General features: G+C 36.1%; 1 protein-coding gene across 1 annotated transcript in view; it reads right to left on the reverse strand.

The window, feature by feature from the left end:
• The window catches only part of LOC111054738 (ubiquitin-like protein 7), a 46,311-nt gene that overhangs the window by 8,191 nt on the left and 14,838 nt on the right, over positions 1 to 23,282 (reverse strand). Inside the window, exons 5-8 of the mRNA XM_039435946.1 lie at positions 11,861 to 11,944; positions 11,715 to 11,793; positions 7,907 to 8,000; positions 4,468 to 4,571 (exon numbers count right to left, since the gene is read on the reverse strand). Of these exons, the coding sequence (XP_039291880.1) occupies positions 4,468 to 4,571; positions 7,907 to 8,000; positions 11,715 to 11,793; positions 11,861 to 11,944 (361 nt within the window). The remainder of the gene's footprint in view (positions 1 to 4,467; positions 4,572 to 7,906; positions 8,001 to 11,714; positions 11,794 to 11,860; positions 11,945 to 23,282) is intronic.

Raw genomic sequence — 23,282 nt, forward strand, 5'->3', positions numbered from 1 at the left:
TAGAAAAAGTTATTCAATTTACCAAAAAAAACAAAAATAAATCAACTAAAAGTTATTTTTAGTAAATTGAATAACTATCTTAAAAATTGATATTTTCAGAATTTTTTTTGTTTTACTAGATCATGAAGAATATATCCTCTACATCTCATGGATTTATCTCTTACCGAATTTGAAATGTTCTGTCCCAAAGATCTAAACTTTGGGCGCACATATCTCAAAAAGTAATGATCAGAAAAAAAATGTTTTCCTGAGAAAACTTTTTCATTTTGATAACTTGATGATATACAAATCGAAAAACTTTGAAAAATATCACGAGTAAAAAGTTTATTTTTAGCCTTTGCACAGCCTTAACGGATGAAATTCATTCATATATTTAGCTCATACTTTGAATTCTGTAGTTTTTTTACCAAAAACTAATTGGAAGATTGATTGATTGATTGAGTACTTTATTTATGTAGATTACAATATATACTGGCTTATACACTTATATACAATAGCTTACAATACAGCAACATTATAGATGAATTTACATAATATAGACTAGGAAAATAATTATTCAACTGTATATGATATGAAAAAGCAATTTGTAATATAATAACTATAGATAATAATCATATTGTTATGCATCTACATTAATTGGCGGAGCTTTGGACATATCAATGTCCATTCTTTGGGAAGAATATTAAAAATATCCTCCCCACTAACTCTCTACCAAAGGCTATCAGTAGGTAGCTAATCGGCGTTAGTTGGATTTAATTCCTCGTGAATGGCCTGTTCAAAAAAATCTTTTACGTCGATTAGTTTAACCGGCGTTATTTTTCGATTTTTACCTTTGTGCAACCAAATTTTCTTCATTTCAGCTAATCGCCGTTAAAATGGTGCCAACTAATGAGAATTAAAAAAATATTACGCCGGTTAGTTTAATTAACGCTTGAGATTTCTGTTTTGTGCAACCAAAATGCATCGGTAAGCGCTAATCTCGATTAAAGTATAGCTATAGCATATAATCCTGATTAAACGTTAACCGACGTACGGGGCAACTGGGTGTATGAGCGTTCAAACTCTACGTGTCTATAGTGAGGTCCACGTTATAATGGCAGTATTTGATTAGCATTGGTGTTGCTATCCTTGTCTATTATTCGACAAAACAGATAGCACTATTCTTTTCTAGCTCCGCAATGTCGCCAAATCCGTTTTTACTTTCCTTGTCCTATTACCATAGGTAAGGAAAGTATTGCTTTCCAAAGAAATTTAAGGTACCCTAACTTCATGTTTTCTATACGTTTCAAGGTCCCTTGAGTCCAAAAAAATTGTGTGTGTGTGTGTGTGTGTTGTGTGTGTGTGTGTGTGTGTGTGTGTGGTGTGTGTGGTGTGTGTGTGTGGTGTGTGTGTGTGTGTGTGTGTGGTGTGTGTGTGTGGTGTGTGTGTGTGTGTGGTGTGTGTGTGTGTGGTGTGTGTGTGTGTGTGTGTGTGTGTGTGTGTGTGTGTGTGTGGTGTGTGTGTGTGTGTGTGTATGTGTCTGTGAACACGATAACTCCATTCCTAATTAACCGATTGACTTGAAATTTTAAACTTAAGGTCCTTATACCATGAGGATCGGACAATAAGAAATTCAATAAAATTCAATTCAAACAGGCGGATAATGACTAAAAAACCATGTTTTTCACGGTTTTCTCGGAAACGGCTCTAACGATTTTCTTCAAATTTATACCTTATCAAATTTATAAGCCCTATCAACTGACATGAGCATAATTTCTGGGAAAATTGCAGGAGCTCCGTAATATTCCTGAGAAGAATGAATTTTGTTGAAAATTTCTATCACGATTTTTTCAAAAATGACTTGACCGATTTTTTTCAAATTCATACCCATTGTCCTGTCACCAGGTGGCTCAGACCTTAGAAAAGTAGACTTGAGATGCGCGGGAACACTAGCGTCAGTTGGTCAATTTTCATAACGACAAGGAAAGTTATGTGAGTGCGCCACACCAGATTTTTTCAAATTCATACCCTGTATAGTTATTTATCAGCTCTATTAACTGGCATGAGTCTCCTCCCTGAGAAATTAACAGGGGGTCCACCCCATCCTTGAGAAAATTACTTTGTAACCTCCTTCTCGTGCGTGAGGTAGGTAGGTAGCAAAGTTAGTAGACAGAAGGTTGGTCACTCATCTATAGTATTTTAGTTGAAATGCAATTGGAGTGGGGGAACTGCAGCCGTGACGTAGGCTGTAGTACAGAGTAGGCAAAATATCGCATTCTTGAAAATCATAGGGTGACGTATAGTCAAATTATGTAGCACAAACATTTTCTGACATGGAAGCTTTCTGTTTCTGCCTTACAATAATTATCAAAACACTTAAATAATACAAGCATTTCGCCATATAAAAGCAAAAACCCCATCTCCTAACTTTCCTTTGCACAGCCTTAACGGGTGAAATTCATTCATATATTTAGCTCATACTTTGAATTCTGTAGTTTTTTTACCAAAAACTAATTGGAAGATTGATTGATTGATTGATTGAGTACTTTATTTATGTAGATTACAATATATACTGGCTTATACACTTATATACAATAGCTTACAATACAGCAACATTATAGATGAATTTACATAATATAGACTAGGAAAATAATTATTGAACTGTATATGATATGAAAAAGCAATTTGTAATATAATAACTATGGATAATAATCATATTGTTATGCATCTACATAAATTGGCGGAGCTTTGGACATATCAATGTCCATTCTTTGGGAAGAATATTAAAAATATCCTCCCCACTAACTCTCTACCAAAGGCTATCAGTAGGTAGCTAATCGGCATTAGTTGGATTTAATTCCTCATGAATGGCCTGTTCAAAAAAAATCTTTTACATCGATTAGTTTAACCGGCGTTATTTTTCGATTTTTACCTATGTGCAACCAAATTTTCTTCATTTCAGCTAATCGCCGTTAAAATGGTGCCAACTAATGAGAATTAAAAAAAATTTACGCCGGTTAGTTTAATTAACGCTTGAGATTTCTGTTTTGTGCAACCAAAATGCATCGGTAAGCGCTAATCTCGATTAAAGTATAGCATTTAATCCTGATTAAACGTTAACCGACGTACGGGGCAACTGGGTGTATGAGCGTTCAAGCTCTACGTGTCTATAGTAAGGTCCACTTTATAATGGCAGTATTTGATTAGCATTGGTGTTGCTATCCTTGTCTATTATTCGACAAAACAGATAGCACTATTCTTTTCTAGCTCCGCAATGTCGCCAAATCCGTTTTTACTTTCCTTGTCCTATTACCATAGGTAAGGAAAGTATTGCTTTCCAAAAAAATTTAAGGTACCCTAACTTCATGTTTTCTATACGTTTCAAGGTCCCTTGAGTCCAAAAAAATTGTGTGTGTGTGTGTGTGTGTGTGTGTGTGTGTGTGTGTGTGTGTGTGTGTGTGTGTGTGTGTGGTGTGTGTGTGTGTGTGTCTGTGAACACGATAACTCCATTCCTAATTAGCCGATTGACTTGAAATTTTAAACTTAAGGTCCTTATACCATGAGGATCGGACAATAAGAAAATTCAATAAAATTCAATAAAATTCAATTCAAACTGGCGGATAATGACTAAAAAACCATGTTTTTTCACGGTTTTCTCGGAAACGGCTCTAACGATTTTCTTCAAATTTATACCCTAGATAGCTATTTATAAGCCCTATCAACTGACATGAGCATCATTTCTGGGAAAATTGCAGGAGCTCCGTAATATTCCTGAGAAGAATGAATTTTGTTAAATTTCTATCACGATTTTTTCAAAAATGACTTGACCGATTTTTTTCAAATTCATACCCATTGTCCTGTCACCAGGTGGCTCAGACCTTAGAAAAGTAGACTTGAGATGCGCGGGAACACTAGCGTCAGTTGATCAATTTTCATAACGACAAGGAAAGTTGTGTGAGTGCGCCACACCAGATTTTTTCAAATTCATACCCTGTATAGTTATTTATCAGCTCTATTAACTGGCATGAGTCTCCTCCCTGAAAAAATTAACAGGGGGTCCACCCCATCCTTGAGAAATTTACTTTGTAACCTCCTTCTCGTGCGTGAGGTAGGTAGGTAGAGCAGTTTATTCAAAAGAACACATGTCGATATTTTATTTGTAGAACAGCTGTTTTGACAACTTTTAAAAAATCCTCAAATTTCATAATAATTCAAACAAAGGAAAATGTACTCTGAACACAATAACAATAGTATAATCGTAGTTTTAATTATTTAGCCGCCAATCGGCATCATGTTAATCCCCTAAATTATCCTCGTTTAAGAATGAGGCTTATAGATCATGAGCAAGGAAAGTTGTGTGAGTGTACCACACCAGATTTTTAAAAATGTAGCAATGTATTATTAATCAGGGCAGACAAACGGCAACGATGTTCTCTTATCTTTATCCACCGTCATTATAACGTGAATGTATAACCTCACTATACCAACCTGGGCGGTGGATGGAGTGGCAATACTGGAGAGAGTTCTTTGCATGGCTTGGTTGAACATTTCAGACGTGATAGCTGTATTCTCTCCGCTACCGCTTCCCGCTCCTGTAAACAAACAACAACATAAATAAAAAATAAATGATGAAAAAATAAACATTTCCTACAGTTACGTTGAAAAGTGGCCATTGCTGCACTGATTACAGAACGCAAAGAATCACTTTTCCGCTCTAGTGCGGGAAAAATTTTTCTGCACTCCAGATTTGCAACATGGCAACGCAAAATACTTAGTAGGTTATATGGAGCAACAGTGCAGCAAAATCAAAATGAAGTTGGTAACAGTGACTGCTGTGGCTGCTATAGTGAGCAGAGGTGCAACCAAGCACAACGCGCTAATTATTAAGTAGATATTATAATGGAGGACAACGACAGCACAGTGCCACCACAGCACACACCACACAGCCGCCTCGCCATTCAAACACTACTAAGTTATTTGATGGATTTCAGGCAATTTTACCCATAATTACCCACTTTTCAAATTCAATGGTAAATGTAGGAAAAACTTAATGTGAAATACGTGCGCAAAGTTCCTCTGCTGCACTCAAGAAACCATTCCTTCAAGTAAACGTTTCTTTCGGTGCAGCAAACTGTCACTTTGCGCACTAGTTGCACAAATAACTATTACAGTCTTCTGAATTAGACTCTGATCACTCAAAATATCGGGGCACCGAGCTTTCCTTTAATTCTCCTAAGCTTTCCTAATAATTATCCTTTTGATGTCCTTCAGCGAGTTTTCCCAGGGATGAGACCTAGTGCAATTGAATCTTTATATCATAAACCTACTATGTTCTGAATTTCGTGAGAATCGTTAGAGCCGTTTTCGAGATCCGGTGAAATACAAACATATAAACAGAAATTGCTCGTATAGGATATAATATCGGGCACCGAGATTCGCTCGTTATTTATTCATAGATAAACAGAACACAATTCTTTAGAATGATTGGAGAAGGACTAACAGGCACAGCCCAAAACTGTTTCTTCTCCGGATTTTGATTTATACACTATTTAAATAGTCCAGAAAGTAGGTTATGTTCCATACACTTGAATTAAGGTTCAATTTTCAGTCCAAACATTAAAAAAACAGGTTCTAATTCAGATTATTTACAGACCAAATTGAATAACAAAATAACACTCACTCATCACTTAAAATTGTCAAATAATGAATAACTTTGAAAATTATGATATACTCTAGTTTAGAATGATTATCATGTCATATCAACCAATCACATTATTTTGCTCAAGTCGATTAAAATTTCTAGATAATATTTCTCGCTGATTGATTACACAGCTGGTAATAATTCTGTCTCTCTCCCACACACGCATCTTCTGTTTCGACAGACGACGAAACTATCATCTGTTTTTCCAAGGATGAATAATTGTTATCCTTTTAGGGCCGTTTGCACAGTGTAAGTTTAAGCTGAAGCTTTAACCAAATCTGGATTTTTTTTGGTTAAAACTAAAATTCCGTTTGAACAGTATCAATTTAAACTCTGGGAAAGTTTAAACCTCCAAAGCAGGAGGTTTAAACCAAATAATTTGGATTAACTTGACATCTGTAGAGATTTGATGGGGAAACAGCTGATAGTAAATTATTTTTCGACAGTTGTTTTTAATGCTTCTGTGGACGATAAAAATAATTATTAATTTAGTGAATCATTATTTGAATGTAAAAATGATTGTAATGGAGGAACTGATAGAAGTTTTTAATGCGATTGATAAAGATGACTGTAAAGAAATTTTGAAACTGAGAAAAATTGGGCAAAAAACAAATAATTTAAATTTCTGGGATGGATAATTTTTTTAACGGTTTTGCTTGAGTACAGCAACTGCCAATTTAGTATTTAGTATTGAAAAAATACAATTTTTAACAATGGTCTTTGATTAGGAAACATATTTTTAATAACACATAACTGAGATATATTGCTTTCAAGAGATTTCTAATAAACGAGGAATAACGTAGTAGATTCAAGCGTAACAAAATAACTTTTTTATCTTACATTCTAGAATATATTTTCTAGTGCCAACTAAACACAAGTTTTTAAAGAATTTCTTGATCGCTTTTCACTTTTATAACCGTACAGCTTACTAACAGCTCTGTGGATTTTGAACAAAAACAAGAAAATACTAAAATAGTAGCTACAAAACCTCAATTTACTGATGGTTTGTAAACAAGTAACAAATTTCCTGTACAAACACAGAATAGATACAGTATGGAAACTTTTAATCAAACGCCTATCTAACCAATGCTTTTTAAATGACCCCAATACTAAACATGTCACGTGACCTTGGGAAGTTCCAATCCTGGTCTTCTGATTGGCTCGTGGCAGTGAACGAGATCAATTGATCCGGATCATTGAAGTGATCCGAACCTACCATCAATACTATTACAATGCGGCGCTTCCTAACAAGATGGCGGATTTTGGCGTCAGGGTATAGCCAAGTTTCCGTACTGTATGCATACTGTGGTACAAATAAGCATTTCTGATAAACGATGACATTCTATTACCAACTTAACGCTAAACTAGTTAAACTTAAACTGGATTCAAGTTAAAACTTTCAGATTAACTTAAACTCGATTAACCTGATTCTCGATTCTACCTGAAAGAATACGGTTATGTGGTAGTCATAGGCTTTTCTTGTCTTCAATTACTAATGTACTTGTGGAAGCGTGTCCCTATACAATGGAGGAATGTTGTGGTGCCTTCATACTTTGAGTTTATTCAGATGCATACACTTTGCATAGAAAAATGTTCATGACATGTTACATGCCACTTGAGCTCTGCTCAGATTTGTGGCTTCACGTAACAAATGACAATAATAATAATAATAATAATAATAATAATAATAATAATAATAATAATAATAATAATAATAATAATAATAATTAACTTAATCGAGTTTAGCAATCCCAGAAATTTAAATTATTTGTTTTTTGCCCAATTTTTCTCAGTTTCAAAATTTCTTTGCAGTCATATTTATCAATCGCATTAAAAACTTCTATCAATTCCTCCATTACAATTATTATTACATTCAAATAATGATTCACTATAACCTAAATTAATAATAATTAATTATTATCGTCTACAGAAGCATTAAAAACAACTGTCGAAAAATAATTTACTATCAGCTGTTCCCCATCAAATCTTTACAGATTTCAAGTTAATCCAAATTATTTGGTTTAAACCTCCTGCTTTGGAGGTTTAAACTTTCCCAGAGTTTAAACTCAATACAGAGATTAAACTAATACTGTGCAAACGGAATTTTAGTTTAAACCAAAAAAAATCCAGATTTGGTTTAAGCTTTAGCTTAAACTTACACTGTGCAAACGACCCTTAATGCAATAGGATATTGTAATAAATTTAAATTAGATTTGACTTTATCACCTGATGCAGAAGCAATAGCAGCCGCTAAATGGGCAGCTGTTATAGTTGAATAGGATGCCTGCCTGGAAAGACCATGGTGTTGGGAGTCTGAAGACTGCAATTAAAAAATAATCATAATTAAAAAAAACAATCAATAGATAATCTATATATATAAAAGCGAAATGGCACTCACTCACTCACTCACTCACTCACTCGCATAACTAAAAATCTACCGGACCAAAAACGTTCAAATTTGGTAGGTATGTTCAGTTGGTCCTTTAGAGGCGCACTAAGAAATATTTTGGCAATATTTTAACTCTAAGGGTGGTTTTTAAGGGTTTAAAGTTCGTCTTTTAGCATGTATATTCTTCTTCTCCCAATCTCTTAATTATAATTGAAATTTCCAAATTTCCATATCATATGTTACTATAGAACTATAATCTAGATAGAGTACCTCTTCGAAACAGTTGTTAACTGGCAACTAAATTAATAATTTTGTCAGGTTGGCATTAAGTTGAGTTGACTTTGTTAGGTTGGCACCAAGTTGAAGATTTGAATGCATTTATCGCGGAAAAATTGATTGGGCACTGCTACTTCAATCCTGGGAATATTATATTACTAGCCGTCAGGCTCGCTTTGCTCGCCATATCCGTTTAGCCAGACGTTTAGTCTGGACCCCCGACTGGTTTGTCCTAACATATGATAAAAATGCTCAAATGGAAAATGCAGGCGAGCGAAGCGAGCCTGCTGATCTCATCCTTGGACGATCCAGTCAGGGGTCCAGGGGGCGGAGCCTCCTGGCTAGACGGATATGGCGAGTGAAGCGAGCCTGACGGCTAGTCTATAATAAAAGAATAAACGAAAGAATCGGCATAATGAAGGAAAGAACTGGCTTATACACGTAGGGGATAGGAAATTCACGAATGACGCATCATCACGTCTCAACTACTCAACTAATTAACTTGAAATTCTGCATATAGATTCTCAATGTGCCGGGGATGGTTATATGCCTATTTTAAATTCTCAAAGATTTCAGTACCGTACGTCAAGTTTACAATCCATCAGCTTTCAGTAAGTCAAGTTTTTAGAGTGCCAAGCTTCCAGTCCCTCAATTTGTCAATTTGTCCAGTTTGTGATATTTTTCTTGGGTAGTCATCTACCTATTTATCTATCTATCAGGTTATTGATCTATCTATTCACTAGTAGTTCTATGAACAGTAGACCTCACGCAGTATTCTCATCCACAAGTACCTGATTGAAACTATAGACCTTATGGAAATACAGCAATATAGACTGGCTTCTCCACACATCTGTGTAATCACTTGTCAGCTGATTTATGATGAATAATTATTCTATAGTATGATTTTAACTCTAATAGTGGCGTATGAAGGAGGCTCCTTTTTCCTTTTATACTAGTAGTTCTGTGAACAGTAGACCTCACGCAGTATTCTCATCCACAAGTACCTGATTGAAACTATAGACCTTATGGAAAACCAGCAATATACTGGCTTCTCCACACATCTGTGTAATCACTTGTCAGCTGATTTATGATGAATAATTCTATAGTATGATTTTTACTCAGATATTGGCGTATGAAGAAGACTCCTTTTTCCTTTTATACTAGTAGTTCTGTGAACAGTAGACCTCACGCAGTATTCTCATCCACAAGTACCTGATTGAAACTATAGACCTTATGGAAATACAGCAATAGACTGGCTTCTCCACACATCTGTGTAATCACTTGTCAGCTGATTTATGATGAATAATTCTATAGTCTGATTTTTACTCTAATATTGGCGTATGAAGGAGGCTCCTTTTTCCTTTTATACGATATTATCCTTGAAATGCAAAATTTCCAAAAACCTTGTATATACGTCGACGCGCAATTAAAAAAGGAACATACCTGTCAAGTTTCATGAAAATCTATTACCGCGTTATGAAGTAAATGCGCAACATTTAAACATTTAAACATTAAGAGAAATGCCAAATCGTCGACTTGAATCTTAGACCTCACTTCGCTCGGTCAATTAATTTATCCAAGTACTAGTAGGTAACCCGTGCACCGCAAGGATCTAATTAAAAACTTAACAAATGAAGACTTGACCTACTAAAATCTAATAATATTAAATACTAATTATTATTAAACGAAAATCCAAATTAAATACTGTAAATCACCCCGAAGACTTCTGCTACTGCAAATATTGACAACGGGATAAACAGCTAGATGGAAATTCGATGAGCGCTACTATTCAAAAATTATTTGTCAGCCCGGAATTGAACCCAGTACCTCCTAATTGCCGGTCAGGAATGCTTACCCTTACACCAAACTCACCACCCTTGCTATCTCTGGATAGCAGCGCTCATTTTATACCTTAGACCAGCTATAGAATAGACACGGCCCATTGTATATTCATACTGAAAGTCGATGAAGCCAACATCTACTGCCATATCACCTTATCGTGACGTCAGCATTGATTGATTGATTGATTGAGTACTTTATTTATGTAGATTACAATATATACTGGCTTATACACTTATATACAATAGCTTACAATACAGCAAAGTTATAGATGAATTTACATAATATAGACTAAGAAAATAACTATTGAACTGTATATGATATGAAAAAGCAATTTGTAATATAATAACTATAGATAATAATCATATTGTTATGCATCTACATAAATTGGCGGAGCTTTGGACATATCAATGTCCATTCTTTGGGAAGAATATTAAAAATATCCTCCCCACTAACTCTCTACCAAAGAATGCATCGGATAGAAAACAATGTAAACAAACTCTGCAGAAAAGTTTTCTATTCGATGCTGACGTCACGATATGGTGATATGGCAGTAGATGTTGGCTTCAGAGGCTAGACTTCCCAGCGTGTCTATTCTATAACTGGTCTAAGTTTTATAGGAAGAAGCCATAGCGGCCAGCCAGCCTTCAGTTGGAAATTACTAGGATGTAATTACTGATATTATTTATTTATTGACCGAGCGTAGTGAGGTCTAAGATTCAAGTCGACGGTTTGGCATTTCTCTTAATGTATAAATGTTAATATGTTGCGCATTTACGGCGAAACGCGGTAATAGATTTTCATGTAATTTGACAGGTATGTTCCTTTTTTAATTGCGCGTCGACGTATATACAAGGTTTTTTAAGGAAATTTTGCTTTTCAAGGATAATATAAAAGGAAAAAGGAGCCTCCTTCATACACCAATATTAGAGTAAAAATCAGACTATAGAATCATTCATCATAAATCAGCTGACAAGTGATTACACAGATGTGTGGAGAAGCCAGTCTATTGCTGTATTTCCATAAGGTCTATAGTTTCAATCAGGTACTTGTGAATGAGAATACTGCGTGAGGTCTACTGTTCACATAACAACTAGTATAAAAGGAAAAAGGAGCCTCCTTCATACACCAATATTAGGGTAAAAATCAGACTATAGAATTATTCATCATAAATCAGCTGACAAGTGATTACACAGATGTGTGGAGAAGCCAGTCTATTGCTGTATTACCATAAGGTCTATAGTTTCAATCAGGTACTTGTGGATGAGAATACTGCGTGAGGTCTACTGTTCACATAACTACTAGTATAAAAGGAAAAAGGAGCCTCCTTCATACGCCAATATTAGAGTAAAAATCAGACTATAGAATCATTCATCATGAATCAGCTGACAAGTGATTACACAGATGTGTGGAGAAGCCAGTCTATTGCTGTATTTCCATAAGGTCTGTAGTTTCAATCAGGTACTTGTGGATGAGAATACTGCGTGAGGTCTACTGTTCACAGAACTATTAATTTATTTATCTATCTACCTGAGAAGAGTCCATCTCATCATCATCACTGAGTGCCTCCAGAGAATAGGAGTACCCAGAGGCGGGGGCAGCTGACTGGCTACCATTTGCTCCTCCCCCGCCGCCACTTGCCCCTCCTAGTCCTGGCCCCAGAATGCCTCCACTGCCTCCCCCCCTGGGCACAGTCCTCGTGCACAGATGCCACAATATGATTGGCTACCTCGGCTAGAGCTGGGTGCACCTCTACTATCCTGCAAAACAAAAATAAAATTATTTCAAATTGAAATATCAAAATTGAAATAATTACTATTTATTGACCACGCGAAGTGAGGTCTAACATTCAAGTTAGGTCTAACATTCAAGGTTTTGCATTTCTCTTTATGTTTATATTCATGTTTTTATGTTCCGCATTTACAGCGAAACGCAGCTCTTTACAGCAGACCGGCTCTTATTCATACTTAGGATCAACTGACACTTAGGCGACTCAGGTGGAGAAGAGACTGGACTCAATTAATCCTGGCTTAATTAATCCTGATCTCGGAAACCGGCCTTAATTCATATAGGGCCGTTAGCACAGTCAAAGCTTAAACTGATTTTAATCAGCTGGTGGCTTAAACTCAAACACATGACAACAAACGAGAATTGATACGGATTTAATCCAGATTACAACTACTAGTTCTGTGAACAGTAGACCTCACGCAGTATTCTCATCCTCAAGTACCTGATTGAAACTATAGACCTTATGGAAATACAGCAATAGACTGGCTTCTCCACACATCTGTGTAATCACTTGTCAGCTGATTTATGATGAATAATTCTATAGTCTGATTTTTACTCTAATATTAACGTATGAAGGAGGCTCCTTTTTCCTTCTATATTATCATTGAAATGCAAAATTTCCAAAAACCTCGTTGACCGAGCGAAGTGAGGTCTAAGATTCAAGTCGATGGTTTTGCATTTCTCTTTATGTTTATATTCATGTTTTTATATTCCGCATTTACAGCGAAACGCAGCAATAGATTTTCATGAAATTCGACAGGTATGTTCCTTTTTAAATTGCGCGTCGACGTAGGCTATATACAAGGTTTTTGAAAAATATTGCATTTCAAGGATAATACAAAAGGAAAAGCGGTCTCCATTGAACGCCAATATTACCGTAAAAATCAGACTCAACTACTCAACTCATTAACTTGAAATTCTGCATATAGATTCTCAATGTGCCGGGGATGGTTAAAGGCCTATTTTCAATTCTCCAAGATTTCAGTACCGTACGTCAAGTTTACAATCCATCAGCATTCAGTAAGTCAAGTTTTTAGAGTGCCAAACTTCCAGTCCCTCAATTTGTCAATTTCTCCAGTTTGTGAGATTTTTCTTGGGTAGTCATCTACCTATTTATCTATCTATCAGGTTATCGATCTATCTATTCACTAGTAGTTCTGTGAACAGTAGACCTCACGCAGTATTCTCATCCACAAGTACCTGATTGAAACTATAGACCTTATGGAAACACAGCAATAGACTGGCTTCTCCACACATCTGTGTAATCACTTGTCAGCTGATTTAGAAAAGCGGTCTCCATTGAACGCCAATATTACCGTAAAAATCATACTTAAGAATATTATTCATCATAAATCAGCTGTCTAGTGGCCTATAATACTACCCGTTCAAAAATATCGAACATCTTGAAAATGTATCTTTCCATCGACGTCTTAGACCAGTTATATAATAAATAGACACGCTGGAAAGTCTAGCCTCTGAAGCAAACATCTCCTGCCATATCACCATATCGTGACGTCAGCATCGGATAGAAAACTTTTCTGCAGAGTTTGTTTACATTGTTTTCTATCCGAAGCTGACGTCACGATATGGTGAAATGGCAGTAGATGTTGGCTTCATCGACTTTCAGTATGAATATACAATGGGCCGTGTCTATTCTATAACTGGTCTAAGATCGACGTTAGTAGACAGTTGACTATAATACTACCCGTTCAAAAACATCGAACATCTTGAAAATGTATCTTTCCATCAACGTTGTAGACAGTGGCAGCCAGACCTGATAACAGCGCTCACACTCTCATTCCGGGACGACACGTCACGGTAGGATAGGACAGTAAGCTCTATGTTTATTTAGAATTTTCTAGACATTTGAAATTGATAAATTATTTATTAATTTTTGTGAAAACATAACAACAGGTCAATGTAACTTACTGATCGCGAGGTCTACTGTTCACAGAACTACTAGTAGAATATATAGGAGATCAACAGATCAACAGCTCTGGAGTATTAACACAAGTGAATGTCACCTCATATTGTTTGATTATCAGCTGATTCCCGAACGCCGACCCAAATCACTAATTTGTAATATTTTTACTTTCCTTGCCCTATTACCATAGGTAAGGAAAGTATTGCTTTCCAAAAAAAATTAAGGTACCCAAATTTCAAGTTTTCTATACGTTTCAAGATCCCCTGAGTCCAAAAACATGATTTTTGAGTGTTGGTCTGTGTGTGTGTGTGTGTGTTTGTATGTATGTGTGTGTGTGTGTGTGTCTGTGTGTGTGTGTGTGTGTGTGTGTGTGTGTGTGTGTGTGTGTGTGTGTGTGTGTGTGTGTGTGTGTGTGTGTGTGTGTGTATGTGTGTATGTGTGTAAGTCTGTGAACACGATAACTCCATTCCTAATTAACCGATTGACTTGAAATTTGAAACTTAAGGTAATATTCTTGAGAAAAATGGCGGATAATTACTAAAAAACCATGATTTTCTCAAAAATTACTAGACCGATTTTTTTCAAATTCATTCCCTGTTTAGTAATTTATCAGCTCTATCAACTGGCATGAGTCTTTTCCCTGGAAAACTAATGGGGGGTCCACCCCATCCTTGAGAAATGGACGTTGTAACCTCCTTCTAGTGCATGAGGTAGGTAGGTAGAGCAGTTTATAAAAAGAACACAGTCATAGTCAAGATATTTCATCTGTAGAACAGCTGTTTTGACGACTTTTGAAAAAATCATCGAATTTCACAATTTACACAAAGGAAAAAGTACTCTGAAAACAATTATATATACACATATAAAGTAGTCTGATCGTAGTTGCAAATATTTTGCCGCCAATCGTCATTATGTTATTCCCCTAAATTATTCTCGTCTAAGAATGAGGCTTACAGTTCAATGAGCAAGGAAAGTTGTGTGAGTGTACCACACCAGATTTTTAAATATTGTAAGAGTAAGCCAATCGGAAAACTTCCTGCCCTACTGACTCGTTCGTGAACGCCTGGAAAAACGCTCCGTATGGCTTGGCCTTCAGAGATCATATAATAATCATATATTGTGATGGTTGATAATAGTGATAGATAATCACAGCCAGTTGTTATGATGTAACTTGTTGTTATCTTCTATATATATAAAAGCGAAATGGCACTCACTCACTCACTCACTCACTCACTCGCATAACTAAAAATCTACCGGACCAAAAACTTTCAAATTTGGTAGGTATGTTCAGTTGGCCCTTTAGAGGCGCACTAAGAAATCTTTTAACTCTAAGGGTTGTTTTTAAGGGTTTAAAGTTCGTATTTTAGCATGTATATTCTTTTTCTCCCAATCTCTTAATTATAATTGGAATTTCCATATCATATGTTACTATAGAACTATAATCTAGATAGAGTACCTCTTCGAAACAGTTGTTAACTGGCAACTAAATTAATAATTTTGTCAGGTGGCATTAAGTTGAGTTGACTTTGTTAGGTTGGCACCAAGTTGAAGATTTAAATGCATTTATCGCGGAAAAATTGATTGGGCACTGCTACTTCAATCCTGGGAATATTATATTACTAGCCATCAGGCTCGCTTCGCTCGCCATATCTGTTTAGCCAGACGTTTAGTCTGGACCCCCGACTGGATTGTCCTATTATAATATGATAAAAATGAAAAAATGCAGGCGAGCGAAGCGAGCCTGCTGATCTCATTCTTGGACGATCCAGTCGGGGGTCCAGGGGGCGGAGCCCCCTGGCTAGACGGATACGGCGAGCGAAGCGAGCCTGACGGCTAGTTTGTAATATTTTTTAAATATTGTAAGAGTAAGCCAATCGGAAAAATTCCTGCCCTACCGACTCGTTCGTGAACGCCTGGAAAAACGCTCCGCATGGCTTGGCCTTCAGAGATCATATAATAATCATATATTGTGATGGTTGATAATAGTGATAGATAATCACAGCCAGTTGTTATGATGTAACTTGTTGTTATGTGAGTTATGTGAAAGTTGTTAATGTAAATTTTCTGCTCAATTTTTTTCTCTAATTCAAACGAAATTTTAATTTGAACACATTATCGGGCACTCAAGTGGTTTTTCGACCTTCTAACAGCATCACTAAAATCAAAATTTCTACCACTTGTCAATAATAATAAATTCTCTAGGTGTATTATCGAATCAAAAATGGGAAGTGAACTAATATGGTAAGTTAAAAAACTAAATTAACTAGTAGTTCTGTAAACAGTAGACCTCGCGCTCAGTAAGTTACATTGACCTGTTATGTATTTTCAAAAAATAATGAATAATTTATGAATTTAAAATACCTAGAAAAACCTAAATAAACATAGAACTTTCTGTCCTATCCTACCGTGACGTGTCGTCCCGGAATGTGAGTGTGAGCGCTGTTATCAGGTCTGGCTGCAACTGTCTACAACGTTGATGGAAACATACAATTTCAAGATGTTCGATGTTTTTGAACGGGTAGTATTATAGTCCACTAAACAGCTGATTTATGATAAATAATTCTATAGTCTGATTTTAACTCTAATATTGGCGTATGAAGGAGGCTCCTTTTTCCTTTTATATTATCCTTGAAATGCAAAATTTCCAAAAACCTTGTATATACGTCGACGCGCAATTAAAAAAGGTACATACCTGTCAAATTTCATGAAAATCTATTACCGCGTTTTGCCTTAAATGCGCAACATATAAACATTTAAATATTAAGAGAAATGCCAAACCGTCGACTTGAATCTTAGGCAGGTTACAGAGCTCGACCGACCGTCAGTGCGTGTGCACCATCCTGACCATACATCAGTTTTTCTGACTCACAAAATGGACGCCTTTACAGATTGTTTAATTGCAGCTTATTATCTTCGTAAACGAAAGATTAAAAGACGTAGATATCAAGTTCACCCGATGGTCGCCCAAAGAGCATTCCAAAGGGAATTTAGTACCATTATATATATAATTGCTTGGGGTGAAGATACATTTTTCAACTACCTCAGAATCTTCATCAGAAATTTTGATGAGTTATTTCGAGCTTGTATCACCATTGGGAATACTTGCAGTCACTTTAAGCTAAGGATCAAATAAATGTAGATAATATTAATAATATATAATTTTTTCAATAAAAAATTTAGAAATTATTGAAGAAATGTTTAGCAAAACTCTGAATTCAAATATGACACTATTAATTGAATTCATTCATTATGCTATTCAATTCAATATCAGCTGATTGTCGGGCAGAGGAGTCAGCACATTGGTTATGTTGCGATCGGGCTACTGATCAGTACAGTTCTGAAAGATTCTATTTGTTTCAATAGCGCGTCAGTCGACCGATGGAACGGATGCGCACGAGCTCGACCGATGGTCTTCGTACGCTGTATAAAACGCATGGTCCTGTCCGTGCGCATGCGTGCCGTCAGTCCAACTCTGTACGGATACATGGAATATCAATGGAAAAGACAAGCGCGACTGACGTACGCACTGACGGTCGGTCGAGCTCTGTAACCGGCCTAATTGAAACTATAGACCTTATGGAAATACAGCAATAGACTGGCTTCTCCACACATCTGTGTAATCACTACTTGTCAGCTGATTTATGATGAATAATATTCTAGTCTGATTTTTCCTCTAATATTGGCTTATGAAGGAGGCTCCTTTTTCCTTTTATATTATCCTTGAAATGCAAAATTTCAAAAAACCTTGTATATACGTCGACGCGCAATTAAAAAAGGAACATACCTGTCAAATTTCATGAAAATCTATTACCGCGTTTCGCCGTAAATGCGCAAAATATAATCATTTAAACATTAAGAGAAATGCCAGACCGTTGACTTGAATCTTAGACCTCACTTCGCTCGGTCAATTAATTTGAATTTGTAATGCGTAAATGCATTATAATTATTATCATTAGACTATAAACCTTGATAAAAAAACCCAAGATCATTAATAGCTATTCATGTATTAAGTATTAAGAGCGTAATGCGCGACTTTATCGCTCGCGCAAAACAGTTATCACGCGACGCGAAGCGGAGCGTGATAATTTTGCAAGAGTGATAAGGAAGAATTACGCGCGAGTCACATACTAGGAGAACTGCGCATGCGCAGGTACAGGGAAGTTGACATTATGAGTAGCTCTTCATTTATTAGAGATTTTACCAGTTAAAGTGAATAATTAAGTGTTTTAGATTTTATCATACTAACCAAATAGTGCCGTTCAATATTATAATCACACTTGGACCCTGTGAACTGTAAGTAAAGACTTGTGATATCCACTTTATTCGCGATTGAGGGTTTCTAACCTCATTTTTAAACTGTGACAAACTGTTTTTCGGCAGTGTTCTGTTCTGATTGTCTGTGCTTGTGTATACTGATTAAGGAGGGAGAGAGTGATAGATTGATTGACAAGCGACTGAGAATACTGCTTGTTTTTGCTAGAGACTAGGCTTTTGCTCTTATCTGGCTGGTAATTTGATGAGCGGCCTTTCTGTTTCTATCTATAGATATAGACTGGCGTAAATTGTATACTTGGTAGCCGGAGTTTTTGGTTATTTTGACAACGGAATGTTAGTAACTTTTGATTCCGAAACAGCTGATCTGAACTGACCTACGCCAACGATAACTACGGTAAACCGGCCGCGCCAATACTTAAATATACGCACCGGGTCACTTTCTCTTCGTATTAATTTACTTAATCGGAAAAGAATTTCAATTTTGCTTATCTTTGCGTGTGATTGTCTGCTACTATCCTTGGTCTTTTCCAACTCTTTCCTTCCACGGGCTTCCAAATTGTTTCCTGCCTTGAAGGCCCTCTTGGCGCTGTTAATCTCCTTTGACTCACTCTTCCTTTGACTCTTTTGATAAGCATAATCAAAATTCTATTGTTTTTCCTTGTATGCGAATTAGCTCTATACGATTGAAACAAATAAACAGTCAATGAATGTGAAATCGAGTAAGATTAATATGAAATCGACAATAGAAAAGAGCAAAACGTCAAAGGGCAACCCTGCTATTTTATATAATAATGTTAAATTTAGAAAAGGATCTTGCACAAGTAAAGGTGATATTACCTGGCGTTGCCTTGTCAAAAACTGTTCTGTATCGATAAAGACAAATAGCAGTGCATCTATTATTCGAGAAATTAATGGGTCGCATACACATGATAGTCTGGCTATATCATCTATTGAAACCGACGAGGAGTCGCTGCTATTATCTCCGTCTAATGTTGGCAAAGAGATCAATTTCAATGATTCTAATATTTGTGATAAGTCTCAAACAACCCATGAATCTGCCTTGGAGCTTGAGAATCTACAGTTGAGAGATAGGATAAAAGTTCTCGAGGAGCAATGGAGTGCGGCGATCAATCGTTCGATGGAGCTCGACTTTCGACTGATGGAGGTGTCGGCGAGTGAATCGCGAGTGCGGGCTGCGGGAGTTGAGAGTGAGGAGACGTCTTCTCGTGAGGCTACACTTATGGATCGGATTAGTCATTTTCTTAAAAATGAACTTCTGACTGATACGGATATGGACTGTTATTGTAACTATTTGATTGATTCTTTTTCAGGTAAAAATTATGTTGTTCTACCAGCGATAACTAGCATGATAATTAATGATAAAAACGCAGATTTGTCCTTCCTTAAGGAAATTGTCTATAAAAATGATATAATTGCTTTTGTGGTGAATGATAATCAGCCTTCCAGTACTAGGGATGGTTGGTGTGGTTCACATTGGAGCATTGTGCTGTTTGATAAAATTGGTAAGGTGTTTTTTAAGCTGGACTCAATGGGTGAACTCAATGATAAATATGCGGAGGCTCTGATAGGGAGAGTAAGTTCGATTTTTGATTCAGATAGGTTGGCTTATATACCTTGTCCTCGCCAGAACAACAACTATGATTGTGGAGTATTCGCCCTGTTTTTCCTTGAGGAAGTGTTCAAGTTTCGTGAAAAAAACAGTATAACTAATTTAACAGAGGGTCTCTCTTTTGATTCTAATTTTAATGCGGCCAATTATAGATGGAGGATTCTTTGTAATTTATGTCAGATACTGAAACCAAAAACAATGTCTAGCAAGTCGTTAGGATTACTAGAATGTAGAAATTCAGAAAATACTGTTCAGGGTACGGCACAAATTTGTAATGACATTCATAATAATTTCTCAGTTTCTAGACAGGTAAGAACTTCTAAAACTAAAAATAGTTCTGTTGAGAAGAAATTAACAAATACTGATCTTGGTAAGCGGAACAAAAATAAGATTAAAATTTTCAGTGACAGTCACGGTCGTGACCTGGTTCACTATCTCAACAGTGTGGATTCAGGCAAATCTAATTCAGTCAGTGGGTTTATTATGCCGGGTGCAAAATTAAGCCCGATTGCCCGTAATGTTGAAAGTGATAGTGCTGATATGACCAGTGATGACCATGTTGTGCTAATGGGAGGGGCCAATGATGTATATTGCAACCAGTCTGCCAAATTTTTGAGAGGTCTGCTCACTGTTCTGCAGTTGTTGGTATTCACTAATGTTTTAGTATCTACAATTCCAGTCAGACATGACCTGCCTGACTGGTCTTGTGTTAATGTTGAAATTAGAAAAATAAATGGTAAAATAAAAAAATTGTGTGGGAAATTTAGTAATGTGAGGGTTATTGATATCTCAGACCTGCAAAGAGATATGTTTACCAGGCATGGCCTTCACCTAAATAGGAAAGGGAAGATGGCACTGGCTGATAAGATTGACAAATTAATGAAGTGTTCAGTTGATAATAGAAGAGTAATTGAACTAGGGTATGGAGAATGCTACTCGGAAAACTAATTGTTGGTCCTGTTGAAATCTTTCGCGATCTACCAATTTCTAAATGCAAAAAACAGGACCTTCAGAGAAATTTAATAGTATGGTCACTGAATATTCAATCCTTAAGAATGAAGCTTTTTGAACTGGAGGCTATTATAAATAAAAGGGAAGTTGAGGTAATCTGCCTGAGTGAGCACTGGCTAAGAGAGGAGGAAATTTGCTTCTATGTTCCTCAAAATTTTGTTTTGGCTAGCTTCTATTGTCGACGTTCTCCTTATGGGGGTTCTTCGATCTTAGTTAGAGAAGGGCTAGATTTTAAACACATTGACATATCATCTTATTGTTGTGAGACTAGTTGTGAGGCGTCAGCTATTAGGCTTAACAAATGGAATGCCCTAGTAATAAGTCTTTATCGTACTCCAAGCTCTAATTTTGAAGAGTTTATCACTAATTTAGAGCGGCTATTAACATTTGTTACCAATAGGATTAAAGGCTTCAAATACCTAATACTGGCAGGCGATTTCAATGTTGATATAATAAAAACCCTAGAACCTAGTACTCAACATTTCTTGAATTTGTTGAGATCATTCGATTTATATTGTGCAAACTCTTCTCCAACTAGGTTCAAATCATGTCTGGATAATGTAATTAGTAATGTTTCTGCTGCATACGTTCAAGTCTCTCAATTAGAACAGGGTTTGATATCGGACCATGCGGGTGTTTGTGTATCTTTTAATCTAGAAAATAAGCTATCATCTCCAAATAAGTGCAATGAAATTGATGAAAGCCCTGGAAAAACAATTTCTATCAGGTTATTTTCGGAGAAAAAGTTGGATAATTTGAAACAGTCTCTTGTGAATGTTTGTTGGAAAAAAGTTTACAAATCCAATAATAATGTAAATGAGGCAGCTGAAGCTCTTTTAAGTATTGTAGTGGAGTGTTTGAATAGCAGCTGTCCTAGATTGTCATTCGAAAGTAGAAGCAAGAAAAAATCTGTGACAAACTGGTACACACCTGAACTTGGAAAATTACACATTTTACTGTTGACATCCTACAGTAAATTTAAAAATACTTTAAATGAAGATGATAGAAAAATTTATAAGAATGTAAGAAAGCTTTACCGAAAAAAGTTGATAGAAGCCAAAATAATAAATAATAGTAAATTTATCGAAAAAGCAAACAATAAATGTAAAGCTGCATGGTCGATTGTAAAAAAAGAAACTTATACTGAAACCTTCAAGAAGCCAATTACAATCCCTCCTGACGTTTTGAATGAGCATTTTTCTAATATATCGAATACAATGCAAAATGAGGTTCAGGAACAAAGTGAAGCATCATTTTTAGAATTTTTGATCAAAGCTCCTAAATCGAAATATAACTTTAAATTGAAGACAGTGGATATGATTTCTGTTAAAGCAATTGTGAATAGAATGAGTAACTCCCGTAGTGAAGATTTCTATGGAATTTCTAATTATTTAATTAAAGAGATAACTGACGTTATTCTGCTTCCCCTCACGTTTATTATAAACCTGATTATTGTCATGGGATGCTTCCCTGATTGTCTGAAGTTGTCCAAAGTCACACCTGTTCTAAAGAAAGGAGATCATAATGACCCTTCGAACTACAGACCGATTTCTCTCATACCTATTATCAGTAAAATTATAGAATTTTGCCTGCTTATACAATTATATGAATATTTCATGAATAACAGCTTATTGTATCCCTACCAGTATGGTTTCCGACCTAATCACTCCACAATTGATGCGGTTGAAAAAATTGTGGACCTAATCTTGCAATGCTTTGAGGAGAAATGTATGGTAGGATCCAGTCTAATAGACCTGAGCAAGGCCTTTGATTTGGTTTCGCATGAGATATTATGTAAAAAACTTGAATATTATGGTATTGTAGGCAAGGAGCTAAGTCTCCTAAGAAGTTATCTTCAGGGTAGGAAGCAAAGGGTTATCATAGATGGTAAATGTTCCAATTTCTTGAATATATATGCTGGTGTTCCACAAGGATCGGTACTTGGACCGTTTCTCTTTTTGGTATTTGTAAACGATTTTAGCTTCAATGTATCGGGTCTTTCCGTGATGTATGCTGATGACACCACCTTAATTCAGTCAGATGTGAGCATAGAAAATATCAATAAGAAGCTTGATGGATCTTTGGTACAAGCTAAAACATGGTATTCAACCAATAAGCTTAAGATAAATGAAGAGAAAACGGAGAAAATAATATTTCAATTGGGACACTCAGCAGGTCTTGACAAAGAAGTTTTGAAACCAGTGAAACTTTTGGGTATAATCTTGGATGCTAAACTCAATTGGGAGGAGCATGTTGATGGTCTATGTAAACGCTTAGCCAGAGTAGTATATCTTCTGAGGCGACTGAAAAATTCTGTAAGCTCTGATACAGTAATGATGACATATTATGGTCTTTTTCACTCTCATTTGGCTTATGGTGTTAGAATGTGGGGGAACTCGACAACACACAAGAGAGTCTTCATATGGCAAAAAAAAGCTATTAGGGCTATCCTAGACCTTCCCCAGAGAGA

This window comes from Nilaparvata lugens, chromosome 9, assembly GCF_014356525.2.
Source record: "Nilaparvata lugens isolate BPH chromosome 9, ASM1435652v1, whole genome shotgun sequence".
Taxonomy (NCBI): Eukaryota; Metazoa; Arthropoda; class Insecta; order Hemiptera; family Delphacidae; genus Nilaparvata; species Nilaparvata lugens.